Genomic DNA, 19,429 nt, shown 5'->3' on the forward strand with positions numbered 1-19,429 from the left:
ATAAAATTATGTAATATCTGGCAACACTGACAGTTCAACATGTGTGTGTTTACATGTTGTAAGAGATACGATTGAAAGTGAAAGACGTCCTGCCTGGAATTTTGCATCTCAAACACGCTGCAGACTATGATGAAATCCATCATGGGTAAAATACATACCATCAACAGACGTGAGTGGGTCCTTGGGTAAGGCCCCCTGAGGCCTTCCCATGTTCACAAGTCTGGATTTCGAGGTCTCCTTTTTGAGCCCAGAATTCTCTATTCTGTTGCTGTAGAACGTCCTCAGGCGCTCGAATGGGCTCGCTCCCCCACTGTGAAGGGACGCATGCCCGGAGAGATACTGCCTCAGGGCGCCCAGGAGAAGGTCACCCTCAGCCTGCGTGGCGAGGAGCTGGTTGGCTGGTGGTCTCTGCTTTTGCACGGGTTGGAACGATGAAAGAGATGAGAAGCTGGAGGGAGGTGATTTCTGAGCTGAAATCTGGGGCTTGGAGCGATAAAGCTCTGCAGGGATGCCGGACTGGAAACGGTCATTCTGGAAAACACAAGCATACTGTACAAAGACACTGATGCTGAAGACACTTCCACCAGCTTTCCAATAGCAGAGCTTTTGCTCTATTTTCTGAGAAACAGCCACACTGTGGCTGAAGGAGAAGTGCATGCCCCTAATACAGTCATTTCAAAACACGACTCTGGATGTGAGCATAAAAGTCCCACCCACCTGCTGTTTGTGAGGGGCAGCCAATCAGGAGAAAGCTGCCTAAAAGGGGAGTGGAATTAAAGGAAAACTACCTCAAATGTTTTGTTTGACACAATGGATGAACTGAGAGGCTATGAAATGTGAATCATCCAAACTCCATTAACTATAGAGAGCTTAAGTAAAAGCCTGAAAATTCCCGACCATATGTTGTAATGTCTCAGAGCAAATAATTAGACCTCGAAATAAACAGACCGCAAGGGACAAAGTATAACTGCAAAGTAAAGCATAAAGTAAATTATAATTACTTTGCATTGCTTGAGCATTCCTGCTGCCTAGAACTTTAAGATGCCAACCATCTCACTCACCAGCCCCTTCATTCCCAGTCATCCCTCTGTCCGATGTTTAATGATGACAAAAAACTGGCTGCGACAGAAAAAAAATCTGACCAAAAAATATGAGTCATGCAGAATTACTATTTATGCAGATGCTGGATCCAAGAAAATGTCCCATCTGCTCGTCACACGTTTAAGGCTGAGACAACGTCCTAAAATAATGGGACCAACTGTATGTGACAAGAATGCAAACCATCCTGACGCCAAAGTACAAAACACAAGCACCCTGCCTTTTTTCTTTCGACACACTTTGGCTTTTCTTTCTTTATAACACCACCAATCCAGTAACCTTCGTGTTAGTGTAGCCAATTTACTTCTAGACAAAATGTATGCAAAATTAAATAGATGTGCATTTGCTGAAAACATCTAAATGTAACGTTTCTTGTTTTTGTTCTTCCACTAGATTTAGAGAGAGTATCTGGATGCATGAAGAAGCACTTTGCTTTATTATTAAAGGCTTCATTTGAACAAAAATGATTATTGAGATGAAAAAGGCCATTTTTGGGGGAAAAAAGTTATTAATCCATTTATGCAATCATATTAACAAATCCATCAGCTACAACAAAAGCAAATTGTCACTGCCGGCTCCATTAACGCCCACCTAAGAGCACAGAAATGGCACAAGCCTGAGTAACGGCAAAATTATCATAACAATACAGACATAAGCCGTTCCTCACAGTTGTCATACTTCTTTATGATTTGTGTGTGCGAGGCCCCCTCTGGTATTTGTTGCTGGCAGTATCTTTATTCATTTACATCCCTCAGTTGGTGATGTTTATGCCACTCGTACCCGAAGGGCCCCTTCAACCCTCCAGCTCCTTTTGGCTGCCACCAAACAGGTGAACCTGGATAGAAAAGGCCATGAGCCTGCAAGCGATGCCTGCAGGCTCCACGCAGTCGTACTCGCTTGGTCCTCAGTACAATTCCCCAGCTGGAAAGAGGCCTCTGCAGGCACAGCAGAGGGACGCAGTCGCGCCTTGAGTTATTAATTAGAGCGGTGAACTCCTGAACTCTCGGCTGGTATTATTTCCCTCATAACGGTCAAGCTGGGAGAAGTCATCAGTTAGGACAGAGAAGCAAGAAAGAAGCGACAGCGAAGGATGACAGCGGACCACCTGCTGTGAAGGTGTGCGCGTTTGTGTCCTTTCAGCGTGTTGTGCGAGCGTGCACTGTATGTGTGCACGCTTTCTTTTCAAACTGAGCCAGGTGGCCTCGAATGGAGGTCGAGGCTAAATGCAGTCATTGGGATAAAAACAAATTCCTCACATATTCTTCGGTTTTCAAATGTGAGAACAGGACCAGCGGGAGCTGAGGTTTATGTGGCACTTCAGCGATATTCTGTCATTTGCGCTTCATTACTTTTGGGCTTTTTTGAATCCTTTCAATTAGCACACTGATAATTGATGTATAGAGGTGAATTAACAGCTCCATATTTTCACACTTGGACTCTACAAGAGGAACTTTGCATGATTCACAGTATACTGGGCCTTGGTGCAACTCAGATCATTCACTGTCAAACAGACCCCAACTTAAACCGACCTTTTCTTTCTGATTAGCTATTTCTCATGAACAAAAGTACAGCAGGTGGGTGGTGCTTTTAAGTTTAGTTTGAAGATCTTTGCCTTCATTGTTTGTAACTTTACCCATGTTTAATTAAAGCTCCCACCTTTGAAGAAGATAATATGTAACAGAAAATAATAAAAAGCATAATAGTTTCTGTTTACTTGCTTGAGGCAAAGAAATTCCAACAAATGGCAAGAAAATCATGAACCGGAACAACCAAGTCCCAGAAGCCAAACAGAGTAAATGTTTACCTTGCTTGGTGCGCTCAAGCTGGAAGTAGATGTCTTGGGAAGGAGGCCAAGGCGCTGCAGGTACATCTGGAGATTTTTGCCGAGTTCTACTTCTACCGGTTTCACCCTTTGGTCCACTGGGTCCATTGCTTGAGCTACTGGCCTGTGAGAGTAGAGAAAAAGATGAACAAAATGCAGAAATTAGTCACTTCAGAGTAGCACAGTCAGATAACTTCATTGCAAAGACGTGCAAATGAATTGTTTTTCCTCCAAATGGAATTATTAACATGATGCCATTCTAAAATTTTCATATATCATATATTAGTATTAGAAAAAAGGCAAAAAAAAGGTCACAAAGTAAAATAAAAAGTAAGAAATTAAAATACTGGCAGCAGCCAGTGCTACCCTTCAGCCTCCGACAGCAGTAGATACACCTGTGGTATAAATTTTAAAATCCTAGGTGACAGAAAACTTCACCTCACTGATATTTGAACTCGTTGAAGATTTTTAGTAGATACACCAATGGTATCCATTTGAAAATCCTAAGTGTTATCTTTCTCGAGTTATTGTTTTCACAAGATTTTCAGACAACTTGACCTTGAGGTCAAGGTCACCGGGATTCTGACTTGTCCAAAATGTTTAGTAGATGCACCTATGCTATCAAGCCCTATGCCGTCTCATTTTCGAGGCATCGTGTTCACAAAGTTTATTGTCCACGCTGCCGGCCTGCCAAGTGGGGTGACGACAAAACTAAATGAAAATTATTAGGAGTAAGATAAAACAGAAGTGCAAATCTACAAATCTACATGTCCTTTGGTCACAAAACTATTTGAGCTAAATAAACATCTGACCTGATCTCAGTGGTGTAGAACGACCCAGTCTGCTGTGGTCTGTAGGGAATCCTTCTCAGTTTGGATAACTCCTTGGACAGAACCTGCTGGGTGGTATCATCTTCCCAGGTCAAACCTACAGAAAGAAACAAGGGGACCCTTTAGAACTAGAAAGACAGGAATACATACGTTAACAGGACACAAGCAGGAAGTCCAGTATTGCCCAGGTGCATATCTACTGTGCACCTGTAAGTCTCGAATGAATTAAAACTGCACTGAAGTACAGAAAAAGTGGGTTGTATGCATGAGCAAAGTGTAGCCGACACGTGGTGAGTATGGGATAGAAAGACGGAGAAGAAATTGCTAAGCATGCAGTAATTTCCCTAAACTCATTAGGTCACTCATTAGCAGAGGAGACGAGGAAACAGCGGGTCGTCCTTGGAGACTCCGGCGAGAGACTGTTTCAGTGACTAAGCAGAAACCGTCTCTCCTCTCGCTCTCCTGCTGCACTTCAGTTGTACAACATGATGAGCTACTTGGGAATTTCTTTTACACATCTTTACTTAAACAAACGATTAAATATTTACACCACTGCCATGATGAAAAAGTGAGGTCAGGGGTTAAACCCAGAATGTGTACATCCTACAGTGAGATCAATGTCCACGTAAAAACAGTAAATAAAGTACAGTGAACCAAATAAAACAATAAATACTAGTAGTAAGATGTTTGTTACTTGCCAAGAGATGTGGCTTTGCTTTTGTGTTCTGCATTTATTACCCAAATTTCACACCAAATTTCGAGTAATACCATCTCTGCAATAACGTCCTAATGAGGGAAAATTATTCTGATTCATTTGATTTGATTTGGACATGCTTTTTCCCATGAAACTTTTTAAAACATAAACAAGTTTTGCTCGTCTTTTTCTGACCGCTCATAAACTGCAGTGTGGTTTTATCTATTCTGTGTACTTCTATCCAAAACTTACCCAGGCCATCTGTGAAAGAAGCCATTGTTTCAGACATCAAAGATGATCACAACACGCAAAACATTATAACTAAAAGCATACATAACATTTATAATATTCATGTAGTTTCAGTTAGTTTCCAGAGTGGATTTTCTTGTTTCTGTTTAGTTTTTGTTGTTTGAAAATGTTTAACTTTGGTTTACATTTATTAGCTTAAGTGTTTTTTTTAGTGTTTTTAATTATTACTCTATAGAGCGCACGTGTCAGAGGCAAGCTTTACAGAAGTGAGCACAGGTGTTGGAATGAAAACACGCAGACTTTAGAAAGCAGCTGACTCATAGTCATGTTATATTATTAGATTACATCATTATACGGCACCTGAAGGTTTCTTAATGTTTGTTTTAGTATAAGCAAACCACAAATGTGATGAATAAGGTGGGGCGAAGCTCTAAAGAGAGCTATTTTACAGAATTTATGCACATGTATATTTATGCACAATGAAAGAAATTTCAATATTTCTTTCACTGAGATGAAAGAAATATTATTGGAATTTTCATTAAGTGAAAATTTCACTAAGTGTTTCAGTGAATCTCCTGACCACCTAGTTGTTTTTTTTACATCTCTGATATTTGATTGTGTATTGTGTCCTTATTTGGTATTTATGCATAAGCTATTTGTATCTGCTGTTTAAACAAGTGTTCAAGAGCAAGAACAAATGAGTAGTTTGGACGTTTGTGTCTATTTTCCTCTAGGTAATGATTTTATTACCTAGTTGTCAAGCTGCCACTGCAGCAATGTCAGCCAGACATTCTTGTGGATTTACTGGGCATGTCAAAAAAAAGTGTTGCATTTCAGCAAGTGTACAAAAGGACAAGGCTGATGAGCTGCTTGGGCATTCACGTCTGTTTCTTATACTTAACATGCATTCAAACACAGTTTTTTGGCAACTGAACAGAGGAGCAGGCGCCAACACCAGATGGGGTAGCGGAACGAAATGTTACCGGAAATATGGCCGCGCTGCGCAAAGCACAACACGAACGGAGGCATTTGGCAGATGAGCGATGACGTTGCTGAAAGATTCAAGTAATGCAGACTGTAGCTCCAGCTGTGATGCCACAAGATGTGGGTCCACCACGGAGGACGTGCACTTGAAATGAGAAGGGAAATATCATCCCTGTCAGTTTCACACGCAAAAAAGTGATAGCACATTTTGAGCTGAGGGAACTGAAAACTGGGGAAAATATTGATAGATAACCAAAAAACATGAAGCATGATGGCAAAGAGCAGCCTTAAATCCTGACAGCAACAACCTCATTGGCAATGCAGACCATGGAGAAGTCCGACTACATGAAGTCAAAGTCAGCAGGGACGCAGCCAAACAGATTAGACGTGCATCAGCTGTTTCAAACCAAGTTGAACTAAAAGTTAAAAGCTACCATCTTACTGCCAAAAAAACACCTGTTGTAGAGACAGAATATCAGCGTTTTACTGTTTTAATATAGGATTCCTGTCCTGAATGATTAATGCTACATACCACTGCCTCCATCTGAATATGTGACATGCAAAACAGCCGTAAGTGTGAATAAGCCCCAAACTTCAGTAACAACATTAATGTTTCATAACTTACAGATATTTAGACATAGATAAAGGCAGTCTTTCAAAAGAGGCATTTCAATCATTCACGTGAATGAGAACCAGACGAAAAGGATTACAAGGTTATACAATCCGACAGCAGGAATATGAATTACCACACGGGTTTAGAGAGTTTTGAAACTATGATAACAGAATGCAAAATGAACATTAGAAGAGAAGACCTGAATGTAAAAGGTGTAGAAAAGGTTGCCCGGAGCAACACGTTTTGAAATGAGGATGCTTTTGCTCAAAATTAAGTCTTTCCCGAGGTTTAAAAAAGCCGGAGTCGAGAGTAAACAGGAACGAGGCTGGAGACAAAAGATGGAGGCGATGAGTTCTGAGAAGAGTCACATTCTCTCTCTTTTAGCTCTGTTTAAAGTTTCCACCAACTCCCAAGTGACGTTAATAACCACTTTTCACCAGCTCGTGTCTGCCTGTAGCCGTCTGTTGAGCAGGGAGTGCATGATGGTGTTTTAGAGGTGATTCACAGGATGATTCTCTTTCGCTTTGTCATTTCTCACAGTGAGCTATCACCAATGGTTAAGAGTTGCTTTAAATCCCCAACAAATCTCAGCAAAAGAACATCATCATCATCATCATCAGACCCACTGAAGAGCAAACTTGTGTCGCAGCCTAATTCTTACTGAGAAAACCCAATTTGTGAAAACAAGACAGCCTCCAGAGCAACAGAAAAAATTCGGCGTAACATTAAAATGAAGGAAGAAACAAGATAAAAACATTTAGCCTCCTTTCATATTTAGCATACTGGGAAAAAAACACGAAAATTTTGAAAATGTTCAGTAGAAATGATCTTTTTTTAACTGTTAGTTTTACTTAAAATGTCCATTCCTAAGATTTTAGCTCTATAAGACGCACTGCAGAACAATCAGCATGTTGTGAAACTGGAAAGCGCTGCCAGCAATAATCTCATTGCTGCCAAGATCTCATACCATTTCTAGTTAACCAACAACAGCACCATTTTTTTCCAACTGAATTTACACTTCTGCCTGTATCATTTGCGAATCCAATTAAACAAGCTCAACTCATTTCAGAGCATCTCAGCACTGAGAAACCTCCTTTAGACCCCCGCAAAATGAATTACAACCCCAACTGCCACGAATCAGGCACAAGCCTCTCTTTAACAGCTGCACAGCGTGTCAGGCCAGCTTTCGCCATCAAAGAGACATAAAACCGAGCCTTTAATGGCAGCCACGGTGGCAGAGAAAACGGGCGTTAGCGGCGGGTGAACAGACGGCATCTGACACGACAGGTTAATAAACGTTGGAGCCCCTGCCAGGATATTCAGAGTGACTCCGCGCATCTCACTGACTTAACCGACCACAGAAAAGCGGGCAGGAGGTTGTCGGCCAGCTGAAGTATGAGGTGAAGGTCTATCAGAGTTTGAAGCTTTCACAACTAAATAAATGAGACTGTGGTCCTGAAAGAAATTGGACTGAATTTAAAATGCGATGATGTACCTGCAAGGACTCATGGACTATGGAAAGCTTAAGGACATAGGTTGTTACATTGTAACAGGTTGTTAGATTGTAAAGCCCCTTAAGGCAATTTTGTAATAAAAAAAAACCTTTGTGATTACAGTTATTTAAATAAAAAGTCTTTGGAAAATGAAATGCATGTAGCTTGAGGAGGTTAGAGGTCAGAAAAAGACGTTTTGGAAATGCTCCAGTTCAGTTTGCATTTTCTCAACAATTTTGTATTGCACGTCCTCCACAGTTAATAAATGATGCCCGCCTGCTCCACAAATACCATCGGCCGTATTCACTAAGAGTCACGCTAATTACAACCATGGGCAAAAACACTGCAGCCTTCCACCAGTTTAGAACTTGATTTATCAGCCGCATTTATGCAAATTTAATTTCCACAACCTGAAGTCCAATTACAATCACTGCGGTCCTACAAAACAGCAGACAGCAAGGTGAGAAACTTTTTGGATCACTGGGTAAAAAAGTCACGACATGTCTTTGCCAACAAATCCCAAACACTCTGAAAATAGAAGCGATGTAGAATGCTGACAATTTTCAACCGTGTTTATATATTTTTTGTAAATTACTAAAGAATCAAAGAATCACACTTTAGTCTCAGATTCAGAAGATCTTTGATTATCCCTGAAGGCATACTGTTTATGTGACAGATGCTTAAATGAACGAATGCTGTAGAACTAAATAGGATAAAACACAGCAAAAACACAAGAAAGCAGTGGGATACAAAATTGTGAATCACAACGTTTTTGATTTTTCCAAGTGAAAATGTTCAGTTTTTTAGCAACATGAGCAAAAGATCCCACGGGGAAAAGAGGAAGGGAACTCGTGGCATGACTTACAGTGAATTTGGAGCTGTAGAACATAAGGAGTCATGGGACAACTGATAATAATGATAATAATAATGATAAAGGCAAGAGTTATCTACTGTTAAGTCTCTCAAAGGTGGTGCGGGGAGGTTAGTGTGTTTTTGATGTCGTGTGCGAACTAAAGAGGACCATCGCAACGATGGTCCTCTTTAGTTCGCAGCTGCTGTTCGCCCACAGCAACTGTGGGCGAACAGCAGCTGTGACCCTGACGAGGTGGCTTTTCAAATGACTTCACATCTGCAGGGCCTTTAGTGAGCAGTGCGAGTGGGAAGAGGGTCTGTGTGTGTGTGTGTGTGTGTGTGTGTGTGTGTGTGTGTGTGTGTGTTGTTAAAGGGGGAGAAACAGAATTGCAGCAACAACTTTGTGAAAGATTCAAACCGTTCACAAAGAAAGAGAGAGGCAAATGTACTGTGTGCTAAAGGTTAAATCTCGTCTGATTTTTGTAGTTTCGATATTACCCCTGTTGATAATAATAACGCTGTTACTAAATGGGCGTACAGTGACATTAACTACACTCAGAAAACACAGACAGGCTCTACAGTGACAGACGTATAGAGTTTATGAGGATGTGCGTAAATGGACTGGTATTTGTATAGTGCCTTTTGACTCAATTTGAGCACTCACAGCACTTTTTTTTTTTACTACACACACATTCATACAGCACTTTTATCTTTGCTCAAGCGCTTTTTTATCTGACGTTCATTCACATCAGGGGCAACTCTTGGTTCTGTGGTCAGTCCAACGTCTGTGGGATGGTGGCGAACCTGTTTGTTCTCTCACAGGGTTGGACCTATAGGTTAACTAGGTGGGAAAAAAACTAGTTGTTTGACTTAAACATCTGGGTTGGTTATGGATGAGCTCATAACATTATCCATTTATTAAATGAGTTCTTTATAAAAACAAAATTGACATCTTTTTTATGTCTCTCTTTGACATCCGTTTAATAGCCACCCAAAAATGTTGTGTCATTAGTGAGAGCTGCAAATTAGCTTGCGTTACTCAATTACAGAACAATAACTAACGTAAATAATTAACCAAAAATAATCAGAAGAGCCTGTGAGAAGATCCCACAGTAAGGTGTGGACTGAAGCCTGACTGTAAAAATTGGCCAATTCCATTTTTGGCCTTTTATGTGCACTTCTATCATCGGCGGTTCCACCAAATGTCATAAAGTTTGGTGTCACATTTGACCAGGCTCTTAGTTTCAATAATTATATTGATAATCTTTATATTTCATCTATGAAGTATTGACCCCATCAGTGGAATGGTGTCCAAATCAGAATAAGAAACGATTAAGTCATCTTACAAAAAGGTCCAAAATCCAGCTGCTGCACTTAATAGGTCTTCTAAGTGTTTCATGTGTTTTGTCATCTTTGCACCTGCTTTAGCTTAAGATCTTGCTGATCACTTTCAGAGCTCTGTACAGTAAAATGCCTGTTCACATTAGCAAGCTCTTGCTTCTGCTCTATAATATGCAGGTCACTGAGGGCTTCAGACTTCAGACCAAATCTTGTTGTTCTACACTGAAAACCAAAGGAGACTATCCATTGATATGCAAGATTGTGGCTCCTAAAAGATGGAATGCATGAGCATTACATTTGAGATCTGATGAAATTACTGAAATGTTTATTTAAGCATTTAATGGATACTGTTATGTCTTAATATTTGTATTTTATATTTGTTGATTGTGGCTGTGGGGCACTTTGTGATCCTTATGTAGAAAGGTGCTGTATAAATACATTTTACTTACTTACTATTTTTAATATGGTTCCTGTGCACTCTTTTATAAATGAGGCTGCTCGTCACTCCCTGCTGGAAAGCACCAAGCTCGGCGCAGCAGTGACTGACGACTGATCATTATGTGTTTGCCCTGCAAACAGATTAAAAAGCGGCAGGTGTATGCCATAATGGAGACATGTGCATATTAATTTGTACATCAGATAAGATGTTAAGAGTGAAATCATCTGGGTGAAAAGCTTCCTGCATGTTGGATCAGCTGACTGATCATAAACCGGCTTCATGTGCTAACACAGTGTCATGCTATCATGTGACATGATGCACTGAACTTATCCATCACCTGCTTCTCCTTGGAGCAGATCAACATTTTGAAGAAACAAACTATTTTTTTCCATGAAGCTGCAGCCAAAACACCATCAGCAGCTCAGCTTATTGGGAAAACTGGAAACAAGACTAGAGCTTCCCAGTGACTCTTGCGATGTGAAAACCCTAACAGAAATTCAATGTCAAAGGGAATAAACATAAAGTATTTGCCTAAATGTCCAGATATCGGTCTGACTGTGGACTCTTCTTTCCACGTGCACTTTTGTGAATCAGGACATCAGTTCCCATATCCTAAAACAGAGCTGATGGGCATATGGGTGTAGGATCGTGTTTGTAACAGGGAAAGCAAAAGGACAGAGTAAACCGCGTTACCTTTTTAGTGAACTAGCCGAGCCTGAAATGCAGATGCTTTAGTGTCTTTAGAGTTTTGTCCTCCCTAATGGCTTCTGCAGACAGCCGGGCCCAAACATCTCATTTGCATAATTCATTTCACTTCAGAGCTCCTGACAAATGCCTCCAAACTTGTCGCCTCTGTGAAATCGGAATATTTCTCTAGCTCTCCCGCTGAGCTCCGATTCGGAGAATTAAACCAGAGGACTTTTTTTTTCTTTTTTTGGAGAGGGGTGGGTAGAGGAAAGGGAGGAAATGCACTAAATCGAGCTCAAAAGAAGGATGGTGTAATAAAAACACGAGAGAAAAACTCCTCCCAAAACAAATGTACTTTTTTGAAATCATTCTCTTTTGAGTGGTCAAGCACAAAAGACTGGACTTTCTTTTTTTCCTGCATACATGAGGTCCTGTCATTCAGAGCAAAGCTGGATGATGAAAGGGGATGAAATCCAGCTCAGTGGGAGGTTACGCAGGTCTCTGCCTCCCTCTCGTGGTACAGCACACTAACAGCAACTTAGTGCAGCAGGAAAGACGACAACTGATCCATCTGTTCGTTTCTACACAGGCACAGCAAAGGCTGATTAAACCAAAAAGTCAAATAACAAATATTTACGCCATAATGCTCACTCGGGCCGTTCCTTCTTTCCTTTTTAGTTCATTCATTTGTGGGATAAACAGCTATATTGATGTATTACTGTAAGCATGGATGCAACAGTGAACTCTGGCAGAAAGTAAACCACTTTATAACTAATTCAATTAATCTCCTCGGAACCGTGATCCATTCATTACAAACTCAGACAAACTGTGGTTTAAAGCCACAAAATTATATTCTAAACTTTGACAGAAAATACAGAGTTTTGTGAACAAGAGTGGAATAAATTTAAGATCTAAATCTATAAGATATTTAACATATAATTAAAGGAAAATACATCACACAAATTTATATAGAGATATATATAACTTTGGATTATCCTGGTTGTATCATTCAAAGGCTTCAATAATTCCTTTATTGACTTTATTTGGCTTTTCTCACTCAACAAGTGCAAAACACAAACAAGTTCAAGTTCCTGAGAATAGTTTAGCTTTAATCTTTGGTCTCATTGTTCTTTGAACAACCAAGTAAAAAAGAAAAAAACATCTGTTTGACAACAGAGACAGAACGTTACATTTTTTCATCTCTGCCTTTTGTGATGAGAATGACATCAGAGTATTAGGATAATCAGGATAAGGCACAAGACCCATGAGACTGTTTTGTTTATTCACCATAAAAGCATGTCTCTGTCAATAATGAATATCTATTTGACTAATATACTGCAGACTGCAGTAATGTAAACTGCACTGAATTTCTGACATTTCTGCTTTAGAATCAACAGCAGAAGCTAAAAAAAGCTATTAGCTTTAGCAGTAATTGCCAGTATGACTGCGACAGCCACCTGTACAGACTCCAGCAGAAAATACAATTTGAACAACTGCAAGCTTGCTGACTGGCAGCTAACATTTGGGGCAGGCAGCACATAAACTACACAAAATTGACCTCACACAACTTAATATTGTCGAAAAATTGCCGACAGGATCAGTGCGATATGACTTGAGAAGAAAAGTCTGCACCCTGCTGGGATCTGATCTGCTGCTTCACATCAGAGCTTCTTTTCTGGATGAGATGGATCAGCTCAGTGAAGATCTTCTCACTGTGCTCCACTGTTTGATCAGCAGACTGATTGATGGCCTCCACCTCCTGTTGAAGCAGCTTCACATCTTTCTCTCTGTCCTGGATTCTCTGCTGGATGTTTTGTCGACTCACCTCCAGCTCTCTCTGCCTCTCAGTCCTTTCTGCTGCAGCTGTGTCTATTTTCCAGTGCAGACATCACAGGCCACATCTTCAGGTCCAGCATAGCAATGATCAGCAGGAGCAGCTTGGAGTCCAGTCTTCTTCAGCTCCTCCAGTAAGTCTGCTAACATGATGTTTTCACCAGGACAGGCCTCGGTGTGAAGGTGCGTCTACAATGGCAGCTGCTCTCTTGTCTTTTCTTTTTTTTTTCTTGTCTTTTCTTTAACCCAGAAGCTTTTAATGCAGTTCATGTAGTAGCTGTGTCAATAAGTAACAGTCACCAGAACCTCGAGCACATTCAGACTGATCAAAACAGTAGAATTTCCCATTAGTCCTTCTCACTACACCGCTTCTCCTCAATGGTGACAAATGTCTAAAAGCCTCACTTCACACTGTGTCTGTGCACAGTTTTAAACAACACTTACTTCTCTTTCTCTCTCTTTACTTGCTAATATGCTGTGAATGAGCCTTATGTTGACTACATCTGTGCAGGGCAGAAAACAAATAGCTTTGCGGTAAATCAGGAAGAAGAGGAATGAGTTAGCACTCATCATTACAGACTGAAAAACAGAACATGATTTGAGGGGATCCATTGTGAAAGTTTAGATGTTTTTTAATGCTGAGAAGCCAAAAAAAAAAGGAAATTAAGAGGCAAAAAAATCCTCTCTGGAAAATATATAAGAAAGGTAAAATAATGATTTTTCATTTATTTCACTTAAAACTATTTAAACTTAAAATAACAGACATATTTATTTTAACACACTGCTTTATGCACACCAAACAGAGTGTGCACATTTATAACATGCAAGTATCTCTGATTGGGTTTGAGTGAGTGAATGGAAACTAAAGTAGGAAAGTAGTAAATGTGTCGTACTGAACCATGCAGCTCTTTTTAGCACTCTCAGTGACAGCATTAGCTCAACTCCTTCTTCAATCCCTAATCCTGCCTTTAAAATCCCCTAACCTGGGGAAGTAATTACAAATCAAGAAAACACACCTGCTTCACAGGCGTCAAGGTTATTTGGGTAAAATGCACATATTATTCCCACTGTATATTTATAAATACATACTGTGGATGCATGCATACAATCTTGATCTGACCGAGTGAAAAGACATTACAGTATTTGGGTGGAACAAGTCTTGTGTTCCTATATGACAAGTTTAAACACACTTATTCTACCTTGGTTTGAAAAATAATCTCAAATCAGTTTGTGATTATATCCTACAAAAGCCACAGAGCTGAGTGTGCATATAATTTGCACAGGACCATGATTATGAAGATTATGAACTTGAAGTTGACACGGCACGCCACTTTGTGCGTGTGCATGTTCTGTGCAAACGTACATACACATTTGGGCTGAGGAAAGCAGAACATGTGTGCACGTGTTTACCTCTGTTGGAAAGCTTCTCCAGCAGCATCCTGAAGCGCTGCACTACAGATGGGGAAACATCGTAGGTGTAAATCTCCTTCACCGGAACAGAGTGACACCTCCCAAACATGCCATCTGTCAACACGTAAACAGACACTTTCAGCAGAGATTATAACTCGTGTTTCTATTTTGCATTTCACAATTTCACACTGAAAGGCACACAGTTTCTTTCAAGGGGATCTATTCTGACTGCCCTTGTTTTAAATGATGTAAATATAGTTTTACAGTGGCGCATGTTATATTAAACATGGTCAAAGTTTCAGATATTGAGGTCAGCATAGGTGCAAGTAATTCATCACAGCCAAAAATTAATCATAAGAAAGCAACCATAAAGGAAGGGTGGTTGCTAAGACTGGTTGTGTCATACAGTAGGGATTGCATCCAAACTGTGAACCAAGCAAATCTATTCCAGTTAAGTTCAAAAATAAAAATATGAATGTACTAAAGTTCTTCTTTAAGACCTAAACGTTCAGAAAACCAGGAGTTTGGACCAATAAAAAATTGGCAGTTTGAGTAAAAACTAACGAGGACTGTAAAACATAAAACATTTAAAGCAGCATATTTTGTTAGCAAACTGTTAAACTAAATCAAATTAAAGGTTGTATTGGGAGGATTTTTTTGCCCTGAACTGATATTTAATGAACTCAGACATACAAGTTTCTTGATTACCTAACAGCAAAACGCGAACCCCGGCCACCTCTTTTAATGGGTCTTTATATTTCAGCATGTGAGCGCCAACCTTAGGCTAACGTTGCTGAAAGCAAAGTAAATCACTGTTGCCAATTTATTGTGAGGGTTAGGGTTGTGATAAAAGCAAAAGTTTTCCTACAATAAAATGAATATTTAAATCCAAGAAGAAGAATCAGAAAAGCTCATGTGCTCAAAAACATGCAACGAAACTGAACTGTGTCACTTTTCACAGAATCCTTGATACTGTGATTCTGTAACAGTGTCGCACAATTTTAGGAGTATTTTCCAAAACTCAAGCAAAACACTGAACAGACAACAAACAGACACTTTAATTTCACATGGAAGTTCATCTCCTTTATCCTTATCCTCTTTTATCCTTTTATTGCTAAACATGGATCCCAATGACATGTAGTGTGACTCTCACTCACTCATACTTCCTTCCAAAAAGCCACACAGTGGGTTGTGTTAATGTGAGCTGAAGGAAAAGGAAACCGTGGGTTGAGAAAGCGTCCAAAAAAGATGAGTCAAATTACAAAAATAAGCTGGACTATCTTCTAGCACACAGCCTCTAATGTCGAATTATCAACCTTGAGCTAAAAGAGAAAAGGATCATATTCTTTGTGGCTCATCAGGTTTCACAAATGCAGGAATGTAGGAAATATAAAGTTATGACTGTATATAATATCTGCTTATGCAGATCTTTTCACTGTAGTGTAGTCTGGTCAACATTCGGTGTTGGTGTAGTAGTAGTGGCACTTATAATGGTAATCGAGTGAAAATAAAGCTCTAAGCAGCAGAAATCACTACAAGAACATTTAAACATGCTGCTTTACAGTTCAAATATCCTCCTGAAAAATGTCCAACAACCCACTGTTTCAGTAATATCAGTGACAGTCTAGATTAATAAGAAATCAGAAACAGAATCAGAATATTTTAATAATCCATAAGGAAATTATGTGGGTTAGAGTTGCTCCAAGACAATTACAGTAATAGACTGAACTAATTAAATAATACAATATATTACAAAGATTACAAAATACAAGAAATAGCTCTAATATGTGCAAATAGCTCAATTCTAAAATAGTATTAAATAAGTAAAATATATATTGTAAAATGTATTTTTTATTATTATATTATACCCTATTATTATTTTAGTATTTTATGGCATATTCTGCACACATGAATCTGTTGTATTTACACAAAAAGTTTCTGGTTACCATGTTCAGTTCTGATTTTGTCTGAAGGTTAGAAGAGAGAGTTAACTGGTTAAACACTGTGACACGATGTAAAATGGAAACTTCACTATTTATTAAATTATTCTAGTTCTGGTTTGTAATTCTTGGGATTTCAGAGGTTGAGATATTTGTTAGACCTCAAAATGTTATTTTTGTTTTTTATGTCGCCTTTTGTTGTCACCGTCTGTCTGCATGTGTGATGGGTGAGGGATCGTCTATAAATACTTGCTTCTTCTCAGTCAAACTGGAAACGGGCATTTAACGGGCAGCTAAGGACAAGTGCTTGGGCTGCACTGCTGTAATTACTCACAAATGTCTCACTGGACGCCTGTTCTTTTTAAAAATCAGACTGAAGAGTGAGATGCAGTGTGAGAGAGTGAGAAGGCAAGAAAATAAAAGATATCTGGTGATATTATCGCTGCAAACTAATAAACGTCCTTAAGATTACACATGTTTCGGGCTCTTTGAAGCTACTTTGTTGCTGAATAAATTGTGTGGAAAATACTGATAAATCTTGCGATACTATAACAGTTTTGAGTAACTTGGGACATACCAACATTACACTAGCAACTAGCGTGTCATTGTTGTTTACTTCTTTTTATATATTTTAAAGTTGTGTGACAGCATCACGACCAATATTAAAAAACAGGTATTTAAACACTGTGTGACAGAACTACCAAGGTACAGATGAGGCTTTTTGGATAAGTCAAGGATCATCTGTGATTTCTAGCTATGTTGAAGTGCCTTTGAACAACAACACAAACTCCAAGTAAGATTCGTGCAAAGATGAATAACTAGGCATGACTTTTTGAGGTCATAAATTCACATTTTTAGACTGCAGTTTTTATAATGGTTATTCTAGATGCTTCCGGAAAACTCTAACTACATTTAACAGATTGGAAAATGCTTGATCTTCTGTCTTTAAACACAGTGCCAGTACATTTGTTACAGGATGCAAGATCCAAACGCCAATACCACTTGTTCTGTATCCCGGTGACCATTTGTCAGTTTATTACAGAGTTACGTTAATTGACAGACAGTTTATTCAATTCACAAAGGATATACTGATCCAATATTTTCCTCCAAACAAACATTCCAATAAGTCGACTCAGTGTCTGCCAATAGCAATTTCCCTTTACAATACTTAATCTATATTTCTGAATACAATGCGTGTCTCCTTCAGTCCTCAGCATTGTAGGAGGACTGACGAGGCAATCTTGGAACATTTTTCTTTCCAAAGCGATCCCGATGCCTGGAAGTAAAATGGAAACAGTGAGAACTAATTGAGGCTAAAGTGATACTGCTAGTATCCTTAAGCGTTTCAAACTTTAACTGTGACAAAGTGCAACAAAGACAAACAAGATCCTGAGTAAAGTACCGTGCCACAGGCCTTCTCTCTTGTTCAGCTTAGATCTTACAAAACGCCATTTCTCTTCATTTTCCAGAAGGAACATCTTGAATTATCCCTCATAATTATGCTCATGCATATCCAAGTCTCTGCAATTTATCCCAGTTCACTGCCAGAGGGCCATAATTCAGAGCCAGACATGTCTTCTTGTGATTTATAGTCGAGACTAGAGCATTGAGAGGATTCACCGGGCCATTCTCAGAAACAGAGGCTGTATCAAGACGAAGGAGGTCGACTGGCAGTGCTGACCAGCAGCTGCTACTTAAAAATAACCTTTGATGGATGGAAGTTATATAATACACAATGCTTGAGCTTAGCAATGCCTGCTCTAAGATTGACAAAAGATATTGTCTTTGAATGTGTATGTGCTGTCAGCATGAAGTCTAATCTACATGTGTAGTACGCGGTGTTTTCATACTTGATTGTGACTGACAAAAGCTGCAGTCACAACTTTCTTCCAACTGAAATTAGATGCAGTGTTGTTGTGCATTTCTGGACTGCACCGTTGGGACACACTGGCGGAAAGCAGCAACCTCAGTCCTGCCTAATGAACTGGATTAAGACATCTTAATGGATCTGCTGCCTCTGGGGACCTGCACAAGTCCTTCCTTCGCAGACTGCACTTCACAAGATCAATGATATCTGGCATCACTTGCCAAGGATCTGGCTGCTTTTACTGGCTCAAGAAAAGTAAAGGGTTTTCCTAAATACATGTCATCAACTGACTTTAGCTCCCGTGGTTTCACCTCACTTTGCTTGGTTTGATCCATACTTTAATCCATCCATCTATCCAATTCTATTCATTTCAGTTCAGTTTTACTTATTTGGCCCCAAATCACATCAACAGTTGCCTCCAAGCACTTTATATTGTACTGTAAAGATCATAATAAAGAGAAAACCTCAACAATCAGATGGACCCCTTATGGGAAAGCAGTTGGCGACAGAGGGAAGGAAAAACTCCCTTTTAATAGGAAGAAATGTCTGACAGAACCAGGCCTGACTTATGCGTATAAGACCCAAAGGTGTTCAGAAGAACACTGATTTATAGTATCAAAACCATAATGAAACTCTATATGAGCAACATTATGTCAGTATTATTATATTCATCTGAGTGTGGGGGGGTAGTGCAGAAGGACATGTACAAAAGTGACACTTTCCACAACAGCTGTCTTTGTAAAATCTACTGGCTACAAAAGATCTCTAATGAGTACCTGTACAAGAAGACCGGATGTCAGATCAGGAGGCCAAGATGGTTTGAAAGAATTCAAAAAGCTAGCCGAGAGGCCCAAGACCACCAGGCAGAGGACAGTGATCGCAGAGATGGAAAAAACTTTAATGGGGTGAACGAAGTGGTCAAACCCAAGACTTTGTCAAGTGAAGAAGACGTATATCTCCCACCAGGGATAGTATCCAGCAGCAGATTAAGCCAATGTAAGCATTCACTTAAGCCGACTAAACATTGTATGGGGGTGAAAACAGCAACTGCAGGAACTCTTCATTTGGCCACTAAATAATCCATCAGCCACCAACATGCGGTATGGCAATTTGATGAGCACCGCCCTGGTATATATAACAACAAACCTAGAGACCAAATTATCCACAGATCAACCAACCCTGGTCTAGTTTGACCTATGAGATGGTCTCCAATTTTCAAACAAATATCACTTTGTCATTAGTTTGTTTACAAGGACGTGGCTTCAAAGCAGCTCTAT

The 19,429-nt window shown here is 39.7% G+C and overlaps 1 protein-coding gene across 2 annotated transcripts in view; it reads right to left on the bottom strand.

The window, feature by feature from the left end:
* LOC308412638 (receptor-type tyrosine-protein phosphatase N2-like) overlaps window positions 1-19,429 on the bottom strand; it is a 228,846-nt gene that overhangs the window by 184,743 nt on the left and 24,674 nt on the right. Inside the window, exons 3-6 of one of the 2 annotated variants that reach the window (XM_080907154.1) lie at window positions 14,346-14,459; window positions 3,733-3,847; window positions 2,903-3,044; window positions 159-531 (exon numbers count right to left, since the gene is read on the bottom strand). In XM_080907154.1, the coding sequence (XP_080763280.1) occupies window positions 159-531; window positions 2,903-3,044; window positions 3,733-3,847; window positions 14,346-14,459 (744 nt within the window). The remainder of the gene's footprint in view (window positions 1-158; window positions 532-2,902; window positions 3,045-3,732; window positions 3,848-14,345; window positions 14,460-19,429) is intronic. The other variant, XM_080907155.1, reaches the window with a different exon arrangement.

Source organism: Rhamphochromis sp. 'chilingali', assembly GCF_963969265.1.
Source record: "Rhamphochromis sp. 'chilingali' genome assembly, chromosome: 16".
Taxonomy (NCBI): domain Eukaryota; kingdom Metazoa; phylum Chordata; class Actinopteri; order Cichliformes; family Cichlidae; genus Rhamphochromis; species Rhamphochromis sp. 'chilingali'.